The 12903-nt window shown below is 33.5% G+C and overlaps 1 protein-coding gene across 3 annotated transcripts in view; it reads right to left on the bottom strand.

The window, feature by feature from the left end:
* Positions 1–12903, bottom strand: part of LOC111052787 (gamma-aminobutyric acid type B receptor subunit 1) — a 38521-nt gene that overhangs the window by 20848 nt on the left and 4770 nt on the right. For all 3 annotated transcript variants that reach the window (XM_022339572.2, XM_022339574.2, XM_022339571.2), the window contains exons 4-13: positions 12465–12599; positions 11731–11901; positions 10201–10417; positions 9649–9797; positions 8206–8338; positions 7325–7452; positions 6108–6249; positions 5367–5517; positions 4475–4715; positions 3581–3788 (exon numbers count right to left, since the gene is read on the bottom strand). In XM_022339572.2, coding sequence (XP_022195264.1) covers positions 3581–3788; positions 4475–4715; positions 5367–5517; positions 6108–6249; positions 7325–7452; positions 8206–8338; positions 9649–9797; positions 10201–10417; positions 11731–11901; positions 12465–12599 — 1675 coding nt within the window. The remainder of the gene's footprint in view (positions 1–3580; positions 3789–4474; positions 4716–5366; positions 5518–6107; positions 6250–7324; positions 7453–8205; positions 8339–9648; positions 9798–10200; positions 10418–11730; positions 11902–12464; positions 12600–12903) is intronic.

The raw sequence follows: 12903 nt of genomic DNA, 5'->3' as shown, positions 1-12903 counted from the left end.
TAAAATTCTGAATGAAGTGAGATCATTCGGAACTCTCTATCTCCAATGAGTACTGAGTTATGAGTTTTCAGAAATGAGTGAAATTTAAAGAAAAAATTTAATTTGGATGAATTCTAGTTTTTGATCAACAATATCTTCCGATTGTTACCATTTAGATGTATATTTCTAAATCTTTCTGGGCGTATTTTTGTGCTCTACGATCTGAGATCAGGTAGAGCGTTCTATCTCATATAGATTTCCATGTACACCTGACAACAATGCTCCTTGTATTGTGGAAAACACAATATTTTTTCCGTGATTTTACTGTTGATCAAGAGTTTCTAAAACGAGTCTGATACATCATAGTAACTCTCGATTGATTCCAAATTGTAGATAAATTCATCCTCTTAGTTGTCTAAAATCCATCTTGAATCACTTTTCCCTATCATAGTACTGCCAAAACCGTTAATATGATAAAAATATCTACAATTTCCGGATTTTTTTCAACAATCAAATCTCACTCTACGAAAATATTTTTCCATGAATCGTTTACAGCAGGTGGAAGAGGATATTATATTGTACATTTCAAGATCAAGTAATGATTTTTATTATAAGGGGATACCGAGATACATGGCTTTGAATATAGAAATTGGCCATTTTTTGTATATTGGAATAGGGGGCTTAAGTGAACTCAACAATAAATTTTTCATTCTTCAACCGAATTTGACTCATGATGCATGATTTTGGACCGCCTTGACGAGCCGGAAAGAATAAAGTATAGTACGATGAAATCTGAGCATTGTGTCAAAAGTTATAAGTGTTTGAAATTTTGATCCTTGAGGTGTCATTAAGCGCGCTTTTCCACTAGGGAATACTGAAATGAAGTGCATCGAACGGGAGATTCTCATAGAACATGATTTCATGAACTTATGTCATTGTGCGAAATATCAATGTGGGGACAATATTTAGTTGGTGATGATGGTTGAAGCTGAAAATTCGGTGTTTTTCACAATACAAGGAGCATTATTGTCAGGTGTACCTGGAAATCTATATGAGATAGAACGCTCTACCTGATCTCAGATTGTAGAGCACAAAAATACGCTCAGAGGGATTTAGAAATAGGCTATACATCTGAATGGTAACAATCGAAAGATATTGTTGATCAAAAACTAAAATTCATCAAAATTAATTTTTTCTTCAAATTTCACTCATTTTTTAAAACTCATAACTCAGTACTCATTGAAGATAGAGAGTTCCGAATGATCTCATTTTATTCAGAATTTTATAATCTAAAAAAGGCGGGAGAAAATTTTTCTTTCCGACTACTAGATTCGGTAGAAATAGCTGAAAACTGGAAAATGAACCGAAAATACTAGGTTTTTGGGCCATACTGTATAATAGCATAAGAAAATTTTGCATAAAGAAATTGGTTCTGGACTTCTCTTATGTACCCAAATAATATAAATAGAAATAAATATTGGAAAATCAGAACTACAGTATAAATTGCAAGCCCTTTTCTTATGTCTATTGACTGGACAATCTGTCTTCTCCTATAATAGAGAGTAAGGTTGTGTTTGTTCGCATCAAAACATGTCAACTTGTTCATTGCATACTGGGGAAACGGGAATGATTTAGATCTGCAAATTTTGCACATAGATTCTAAAAAAATTAATATCGTGCACCTCAAAGCCCAAATTTCAATTTTCCTTCAAGTTTTTTTCAGAATTAATGTTTAAATTCCATTCATGGAACATGAAATTTCATATTTTACACATTGTTGTAGGCCTAAAATGTGTGTTTTTTTATAAGGAGGTTAACAGCTTATAATGTTGTTACATGACATTTTCGATCGGAGCCGTATTGTTGTGGTAGAGCACTCGGTTTCGGAGCAAAAGTTTCCTGGATCGAATCCCGATTCTTCCTTTTTTTTGTTCTACATTTTTTTGCTCGAAAGGTATTATTATAAATTATTTTTTGAAGGAATTTGTTTCCATTACAATTGAACTTGAATTTTATCCAATGATTATCTAATGTAGAATTTTGCCACCAGTAAAAATTCAATTCAATTCGTTTATTTCCACTTGGCATACAATACATGTACATATTTATATTTGATATTCAAGAAAATAAGGATCACATTTTTACAAAAACAGTAGATAGAACATATTGATTGAGTGGAATTCCCTCAGTAATGAAATGAAATGGAAATGATATTCATGCTGCATCATTGGAATTCATAAGAAAAACATGAATAGATAACACTAAAATTAGTAATTAGTAAGATCGAATATTGTAGGTATTCTGTTTGGAATTGGGAAACAAAAGGCTGCCTGATTCAAATTGAGGAGGATCTAATCGATACTTAAATTGATGTATTGAAAGGAATCAATATGATACTGTGAGGTTTTCAAGTATTTTATCTTCTTTAGTTTATCTATACTGATAACGGAAATTATAGTATAAAAATTTTAATTATAGTATATAATTAACTGTAGTAAATTTATTTTAATTATTGTTTATTCTATTATAAAAGAAAGAACTGGCTTATACACGTATGTAATAGGAAAACTATGTTTAACGCAACATCACGTCTGAACTACTCGACAAATTAATTTGAAATTTTGCATAAATAGATTCTTAATTAACCGCGGATGGTTATAGGCCTATTTTCGATTCTTCAAGATTCCATCACGTCAAGTTTTCAATTTGTTATGTTTCCAGTTTTTGTATTAAAACAGCTAAACATTTTTCTTAAAAGGGGATATCAGATGAATAGGTATGATTGAGGATCCTATTCGAATAAAAATAACTGATTTTCTGTCGCACCAAAATTCTTGTCCGCCATCTTGGAACGGCTATTTTTAATTCAACTTCATTTTTTAAATTGGAATGTATGATACATGATTTCGGTACAGAATTTTAAGAGAAAATGAATGGTGAAAACCGCACCGATTTCTCAAAAAGTGTTCAAAAGTTATTCTTATTCAAAGATACTGATGAATCATCCAGCATCCATCCATTATCTATCTATACTATAATAATGGAAAGAACTGGCTTATACACGTACGGGATAGTGAAATTATGGTTGACGCATCATCACGTCTATAAGAAGTTCAAATAGGAACTCCTATTTCTGTGAAATAGTTCACATAATAAAGAATCTGCTACTTCCTAGAAAAGTAGGGATGTAATCAACCGTAGTATCAGATTTGGCTTTTGTTGTTAGTCTGTGACTCATCCAGTTTACTGGGCTGATTGTTTTGAAATTTTGCATAATGATTCTTTATTAACCGAGGATTGTTATAGGCCTATTTTTAATTCTTCAATATTCCATTACGTCAAGTTCCCAGTTTGTAAAGTTTTAAAATAGACCCTGGCGGAGCACGGGTTACCTGCTAGTAGATATAGATACAGTTCTGTTCGTACCCTATCAGTTACCAGTGGCATGTGTCTCTTGTAACTCAGTCTCAGTTAAAATTCAGATTGATGACAGTCATAAATATGTATAATACTGATTATAATTATAATACAGTAACACCTTGAAACAAGCACACGCGGGAGAATGCAGGAAGCCTTCATGAAAATAATAAGTTATTCTTACCCAACCAAATATTGTTGTTGACACTCTCACAATGTTCAAGTTCAGGTAAGATTTTAATATCATCGTCAGTTGAGACAGGATTCTCGAGAGGGAATAACTCAATTCTGCGTTGCAAAGGATCAACGATTTGCCAAGTCAGCAGAAGTACCAAGTCGACCACCACCAGTCCAGTAACCATTGTGTACAGTTTCCATGGTTCAATTTTCTTCTGTAAATTAATAATTATATTTTCCTGAACATGTTTCACAGAACTTGAGTAAATTAGAATAATCTCTAATATTGTACAATTTACAATACATTTAGAGATTCATGCATGAATGTATATTTGACTATCCTCTTTCCCTATTCATAAAATTTTCCTCCATTCAATCAGAAACCTGTATATTTGTAAAAATTGAGCAGTTATCAACTGGCTAAAAATGAATCCCATCAAATCAATGGGTCCAGGTGGATCATAAAACTGAAGCTAAAGTTTTCAACTATCCAGCAACTTTTTTCAGCTACTGGTGTACTGTGTTCCTCATGAATAAAGAGTCAATTACTTCGAGAGTTCTATTCCTAGTAGATTACAACCTATCATTCACAGCATGCTTATTTCATGCATCGTAGGTTGAATTCTTATTATTATACATAGAAAGTTTCAAGGATTTTTCAGAAGATAACGTTTCAACTTAAATATTGGAAGATTTTGATTGCATACTTGTGTAACACAGTGAGTGGCATGAAGTGATTGATGAATCGCTTCCAATAAAGCGATTGGACACTTCTTGAAGGTGGAATCTGTTCCCAATTTCTATAAAGAATAAATTGACCCAAACATTGCCATTTCGATAAATTATATAATATAAAAAATGCAAAATCTGCTAATTCCTGAAAAATAGGGATGTAACCAACCGTAGTATCAGATTTGGCCTTTGTTGTTAGTCTGTGAACCCTCCATACTTTGCTGAACATTGCTCCATAAGATAATGTGAAGCCAAGTGTGAGAAACCAAACTCGCGCTTGGCAAATGTATGGATAGACATCTGGCGAGACAAACTGGCCATCCAAACCCAGGAGGAAGACACTCGAAAGACATGTTATAACTCCGGCCAGCATTATTGTATTACATACTGGATGTGAAAGCTGTATCACTCTGCAAATTAAAAATTACCAATTTATTAAACTAGTTGAATAGAGTTTGCTGAAATAAAGTATGAAGAATATTGATCATTACCATTCCATTTATAATATTACTAAATTTCCTAATCGGCCTGACAATTCAACAAGAAGTTTTTCAACAAGAATAGTGATATATTATCATATTGTATTGTGGGAATAAACTTTATTTTGAATTTAAGACTTCCCACCATACCATAATTATAGTGTTATGTAAAATAATTATTTTCTTGGATAGATTCATACGGACTCTCCAATATGTTGATGTGATAAAGTAGTGTATATATGCCCAGTAGTAGACAGAAAACATAGAAAATTCATTGGGTGGTCTTCTGCAACTGAATCTGCCTGGACAAATAAAATTTGTACTTAAAACTGGAAGCAAATCAGTAATAAGAATATGAGGGAAGTTGAAATGTTATTAGTTACCGAAGAGTTGATTATACTCAACAGTCAGGAGATAGTAGCTTACATTAAAAATTTTGATTTGCAATTTCAGTCAATATTAATTTTGATTCAAGATCAAAGCCGTACTCATAGCTCATAGTCAACATCCAGAACGGATAGACATTTGAAGAAGATAGAGAAATGGTGTATTAGAACTAAGTAAAAGTGTTGGGTGTCTTACCTACGATGTCTGTAGCAAATGTTGAAAACAATAAGAGAAATGGCCGCTAATATCCCAACACTGGAAATGGTCCACATACAAATGAACAGAGGCACTGACAATGTTCTGAGAACACGGCGAACGATTGTACGATCCTGAGGCACTTTCCCACCTGAACACAAACATTTTGTTGAACATTATATTATGCATGTCAAAATGAATTGGATAAAAAGATTTCTGATAAAAGGGAGAAAAATATTTTTTTCAGTTCTCTCTTTTTGTCATCCTGCAAGAGCAAAATGCATATATATCATTGCATTGTAAGTGTTCTTTAGTATTTTGAGCTCAAAGGGTCCTTCAAGTTGTCTAAGTGTTAAGTCGGAGTTTTTGGCTGATGAAATTTAAATTTGATATGAACCTTGTAAGCTCTATGAAGCACAAAGTTGATCTCATAGTCTAAAGAAAGTTCGGAATCGTGTAGGCCCGTATTACTGTGGAAAACTTGGACATCCCTTCCGTTCTCCAGAGTATTGGGTAGTACCATCGAATTAAAATAGAGCATCAATGTTTTCTATATGATAGTACTGTACCGATAGTATACATTCTACAAGAAAGGACTTATTAACTACTAAAAAATAGACCGGAACAGCATTAGCATCTTTGAATCATTTTTAAAATTCATATAACTTGGCAATGTTAATTGATTTAACTATCTTCCTGAATTTTGTAATAATAATTGAAATAATCACGAATCACACAAACCTATCCATCTTTCACGATCGAGCCAAGTCAAGTTATCCATTTGGGTATCATAGTAACCTAGCTTGACATACTTCCCATCCACCACTTGTTCTATCTGAGTTAAAGCTATACGATCTCCTTGGGAGCTGAAAGCCACAATTCCCTGAAACAAAACAGAAAACAATCATGTTTCAGGTTACACCAACATTTTTTGGTGGGGGTTATTCATGATCGACTTGTTTAATATAAGGCTGTAAATAATATTGTGATATCATAATACTGAGCATCATCACATTTACTTCAGGATTAATCTTCTTAAAGTTAATGTTTATTGAGTAACTTGTAGTACTCTTGTTTCTCATGGCTTTCCATACGTATATCTCCTTTCGGGGGTAGAATTATTGTTTGGTTCATTTTTATTCTTTCGTAGTACTATAAAGTTGTGGGATCCAGGGATATTCTACAGCAAGGCATTTCACTCAAATATTTATATAGTTTGCATATTTCTTATCATAAATCCAAAGTTCTAACAAATAAAACAATTATTATCATTTCTGTATTTCAGTTCTATTTATTAGCTGTAGCGGCTAAATTCATTCTTCAGGAATCCTATTTCTACAGCCATTATTATTGTGTAAATCCAATCCTTCCTTCTTTAAGAGAATAAGAGAAACTGGACCAGCAATTGGAAAACTTTATTCTTTAGTGGGATTCAATAAAGCCAGCAGCCAGCATCTAATCAACATTCGCTCGCTATCCTTGTCTGTTATTGGACAAGGCACATTCATTATCGTGTCTCACCGTTGCCAATTTCTCTGTTAACTATATAGAAATACGATTTCTCATACAGTTCTGTTTTTGATTCCTCTGTACATTGATAACTATTTTTGTCATTTGAAAATATCTCCGTATTATTAATTGGAATCCACTAATAATACCAAGACAACTATAGTCCGAGAGATATTACTTTTTACAAGGCTCTCTCTCGAAGACAGAGAGGTCTGATGCTCTTTCCTTCACTAATCACTCTCACTATCTTACAGCATTCTCCCTACTTTGTCTGTGTCAGCATCCAATAGTGCGCAACATGCTTACTCCTCCCCAATACTATGGTCATGCTACAAACTGTGCAAGAAGAAATCGGTTTCCTCTCTTCATGTTAAAAGTGATATATCTCGGATTTTAACAATATTATTTGAAATTCATTGGTTATTCCAAATTGATGAGTTTGTACTCACGGAAACTCCAAGAAATTGTGTTGAATTGATTGCTGAATAGATATCATCTGCAATTTCTTTATCGGTATAAGTGAAATTCTTCAGAGATTTTCCATGGCGATGAAGACGACTCATTGTTTTGTTAAATGCTGAAAATGATAGTAAGAAACAATTAATCCAGAAAACGTGAGCTTTTTGTTTATCTGTAACTGATATTGATAATTGTCTAGTTGCTGTCACAGGAACAACGTTCGCATTTTCAAACCATCGTCCACTATTACCAATACCATCCATTCAAACTTGACTATTCGATAAAATTCGAATGGAGGGGGCTTTTCATATTTCCATGGTGCAAAATAGTGAGATTTGAGTTTTGAAAAATGATTCAAATCATTTAATTCTTCGTATGAGAAAAGGTTATACAATTTAGTAGCAAGAATAGAGAGTTACATCCATCGTAGACTATTTTCCCGATGAATTTTCTATTATCGAGAGCTCTATGAAGTACTACTCCATGCATTCCATATAATCATCGAAACTATAATACCATAGAAAAACGATAGCATAAGTATAGCATAAGCATATCTTATGGTATAGGGCGTTTATGTAGTAACTATTACTGTTATCTCAAGCCGATAGTCCACGTAGTTCTTTCCCGTGGAGCTGTGTGACGCTGGTAGTCTTTCATATTGTGCCGTTCATACACTCTCACCCAACCAAAACAGTAAAAATCGACAATAATCGACAGTAATCGGCTTGAGATAACAGTAAAAGTTGCGACATAAACGCCCTATACCATGGGATATCTACTCATGCTATCGTTTCTCTATGATAATACTTACTAGTTATAAAACTATACTAGATTTACTCATACCAGATGATAAGGAAGAGTGTTAGCTCACCCAATGCAACCGACCACACTGCATCGTAAGCCAATGGAGCCTCTTGGTAGCCTTCTGGATATCTGAGATGATCAATGTCATATCCAGATTTCCTTAGCACATCATTCAGTCTCTCTCTAAAATCCTCTGATGTCTGTAAATAGAAATAGTATTTTGGGTAAAATATTGTATAGGAAGTCTGAAATTAATACTGGAATCACCATAAACGAAAAATGTGTAGTTGACTGCTTTCTCTTTGCTGATGACCCAATAATCATACAGAACAGTGAGGATGACCTACAGAGAGCTATTTCCAAACTATACAACTTCTGTCACGAATATGACCTGAAGATATCACAGCAAAAGACGAAAGTGACGGCTTTCAAGGGAAAGGAGCAAGATAGTATTAAATATACCAGTATCCTGGAACCGGTATCAAATTTCAATTACTTGGGCTGTGATATCTCTTACAGAAGAGGGAGGGATACGATTAACAAAATAAGCCACTTTCAAAACATATGTGGTACCATACATATGAAACTAAAGAATAATGTTAGCCAGAGCATCAGGCTAAAATTTAACAAAATTATAGCGGCACCAACCCTTCTATATAGGTGTGAAGCCTGGGTCCTGTCAGGACCAGATAAAAGTAGACAACATACATCTGAAATCAGATTTCTCCAAAGAACAATGTGTGCAGCCAAGAAAATCATTTGAGAAATAATAAGATGAGAAAATAACTTAACGTCTTCTCTACAAACGAAAGGATATCTCAGAGTAGGATAAAATGGTACCAGCATGTGAATAGAATGGAGGAAGACAGGCTACCAAAATTGGTGCTCAATTACAAGCCAGTAGACAGTCGTCCAAGGAAAAAATGAGCAGATATGAGGTTCGGAATAGGCAGAGATGCCTAAACTCTGAAAGTTAGAAGAGGGAGAAAAATTGAATACCTTGGAAGTTTTTATAATAGAATAAAAATCGCAGAAACTATAAGCATGAATTAATAATTATCACCGTTCCCTAAGATTTCTAGAATTATTGTGAATGATTAAAAAAGTTCCGATCAGACTGATCTTATCTTATATATTATTGTCTTTGATATTTATATGAATGGGAAAAACAAGTAAGGTACGGCAGCCTCTATTGCACACAATCTTAATTATTAGTGTTTGTTGTGCCCAGACAGCTACTGTTTCTCAAGTATGAATTTCTTTGATATTTGATGAAACATGACTTGTTTGTGATAAGGCCTATTGAAAATTTGATCACATCCAATGATATTGTGGAGGTTAAAATTTATTCCAAAGTTGAAGACAAAAAGCGATTTCCTGTCTGATCTATATCGGAAACTGAACATTCCAAGACATTTACATCACTATTATTTTCCTTCTATGATTGACAATCAAATCGTTTTTAGGAAACAGTCTGCACTGTATTTCAAGAGCATTTTCAAGTACTCACCATTCCCGATATAGTTCTCTGATTATTCTGATTCCACATGAGCGCTTCAGTTGTGATGTGTCCCTCAGCAGCGATTCTCATCTCTTCTTTTGTACATGAGATCTCTTCTTTTTCCAGATTCACTTCAAACCAGTTGTCTTCATACCAACCTACAAATTATCCATTTATGAGTATTCATAATCGGAATTATTCAGAATCATTATCCCGTTAATGATGAAGGTAAGTTGACTCAGATTAAGGGAAGACTAAAATCCATTATGAACGAGATATTGATACTTAAATATTTTATATTCTGATTTAGTACTTTTAAAATAAGTTGATGAAATTCCAAAATTACATTCCAAAATATAAATATACTTCTTCTTTTTCTAAAAACTGCAAACTAATCAATAAGAATAGCAGATCTTCAACAGATTGGAAAATTCCAAAGTTGTTGTGAGAGACTTCGACTTTGTTCGAGTTATTCAACTAATCAAACAATTCATTAATAATATAAAAATATAATTCCACACTGAACAAACAAACTATAGTTTCCAATACTGTCCAACTCACCTATGAAAAACCAAACATATTGTTTGCCGTACAGCTCTTGTTTGTACATTTCGCATAGAACTCTCCTTGCAGCCACCACGTAGAACAAGCCGACTATTATCCTCGCATCTTGCCTGCGCAGGTTTCTCACTGCGTCTGAGGGGTCACTCAAGAAACTCTGTCTTGTCACTATTTCTATTCCTTTATCTTTGCATCGTGCCTCCAAATCTTCCACAGTCTTTGAACAGATGGAAAATGCATATTATGACCTGGATAGTCATCAATAAAACTCACATAAATAGAATTAAAATAAACAGGGCTTGATTTGATTTTGATTAATGAATTGAAATAAATAAAAGCTGGTCATTGTATTGATTTTCTTACTGATAAGTAAGTTTCGAGCCTAACATGTCTCTGTTAATAGACGGCGAAAAAATTGATGTGGTTTTCCCAATAAAACACCATTAGCTACCAAATTTTTGTTGATTGAGACTCCGATGGAATCTCGCTCATAGATTCTTCAACAATTTAGCTGTAGCTAGGATTCAGAAGAGCTTTGATTACTGAATGCTGTTGTACAGAATACAGGATAATCTATTATTGCTTCAAGATAGACAGTTGAATGAAAATTATTCTCCATCATGTACCTTGATTGAATTGCTTATCCCTCAATCTCACAAGATGGAGAATTAGCTTTTGAATTGACAGATGATTTTAAGTATTATGAGTCTTGTTGGAATTATTCATAAATAATATTATTTCCTTTCCATTATAATTATTATTTTCCCATTTCCGATTCTGTGAAGTCTTCTTGATTAGGTCTACTAATCAGGAATTGAGGAACAATCAGAAGCTATTCTTCTGAAGATAATAATAAGACTGAACTACTACCTATATTATGTAGCTTTTTATAGTCTTTCCCATCGATCAACAGTGATAATAATAATTAAGGTGAAATGAAAACGATATTGTCAGTTCCACATAATTCATGTTAGACAAACCTAAGTTTCAATAATGCACAAAATCATCTTCAGTGATTTTTTTTGTTAGACTGAGGAAATTGGATAGAGGAAGGAATTCTGGTTGATCTCTTCAGGTGTGGCAACATAATATATGCATCAAACGCTTAAATTATATAATATGAAACTATATATACTATACATGTGATCATTAATAATTTGTATAAAATCAATGATCATTTCTAATGATTCATTAATAATCATAACACTTATGAATCATGAACAAATTAATAATCATATATGATTATTTTATAAATCAATGATCACATGTATAGTATACATATTTTTATATTATTTTATTTAAGCATTGATGCATATATCATGTTGCCACACCTGAAGAGATCAACCAGAATTCCTTCCTCTATCCAATTTCCTCAGTCTAAACAAAAACGGTTTGTCTAACTCAAGTTTGGCTAAAATAAACCGAGTGGAACTGACAATATCGTTTCCATTTTTCACCTCAATATCTCTGTTTATAGTGTAAATGATAATAATTATACTGAGCATGGAATTGATGAACATATATTATCACCGATATGAAAACTTCTTCAGCTTGCTGCAAAATAGCAACGCGTGACCATCCAAATCTCTCCATGAGCTTGATTCTTGTAGGGTTGTGAACGGTGGCCGAAGGGTGAGTGCGGAACAACGTTGGAAACCGGTTGCGGTCTGACAAAGCTGGGGAACTAGCTCCGTAGCATAACTGCAAAAGCATAAACATCATAAATACATTGATTCATTTAGAGAAAAATTTGATTAGCAGAAAATCGTTATACCAATTTTGAATCTGGGAAGGGTAATTATGGTCTTGAAATTATCAATTGATTAGTCTACTGGAATTCATCAAGTTTGAAAATAATGGTGAGTGAAGGAGATATTGACTGGAATTGGATTATTGGAACGATAGAAATGATATTATAAGGCATACTCATCATATGTTTTTTAGGAAATATTTAATCAGCTCTCGTGTCAGAAAAGACTACTGAGCGATAAAGTTCTGAGAAAAATTGCTGAGAAAAATGTTGTTGGAGAATTAAGGGAAAGTGAGAATTTTGTTGGAGGAGACATATTTATTGCTATTGTACTTTGTTTTCAAATAAATTTTTATTGTTTCTTATTTTTATGTAATATTATTTCAGTTACAAAATTGGGTGAGAGGAATGAAGGAGAAGAGCTGCATATCACGATGAAGAAGGTCTATCAATACGCGATTCAAGGATACTTTCTACGAATCCAGAATTCTTCTAATTTCATAATTCAACTCACCACCACAAGGTTCCACATTTTGGCAGCTTCTGCAACAGTTGTGCAGACAGTACTGCAGCCAGCAAGTAACATCAGCTTTTGAGGCTTATTGTACAGCAGGTTGTACATTACAGATGCTCCCAGTCCTGGTTCACACTGCAAATAGAGAAATAGTAGAATGTTTTTAAGAATTTCATAAAGAGCACATCACAATAACCTCCATTCAGCATTTAATTTTATTCCAATTGTACATTTCACAAATGCTATCTCTACAATCCGAAAGCAGTCTCTGAACATTCCAAGTATGTTGGAAGAAAAGAGCTGATATCAAAATAGTGAGAGAGAGAGTTGAGAGTTTATATAACGTGAGAAGTGATAAGCGTCTCAAATTCAATTCCCTTCATATTCAGTGTTTTCAAGTTATCCTTCGAGAGCTGTCTACTAAGTTTACTATTGGGAA

The sequence above is a fragment of the Nilaparvata lugens genome, chromosome 7 (assembly GCF_014356525.2).
Source record: "Nilaparvata lugens isolate BPH chromosome 7, ASM1435652v1, whole genome shotgun sequence".
NCBI classification, from domain to species: Eukaryota; Metazoa; Arthropoda; class Insecta; order Hemiptera; family Delphacidae; genus Nilaparvata; species Nilaparvata lugens.
The sequence above is the reverse complement of the archived record's forward strand: the minus strand, read 5'-3'. Positions and strand labels throughout refer to the sequence as shown.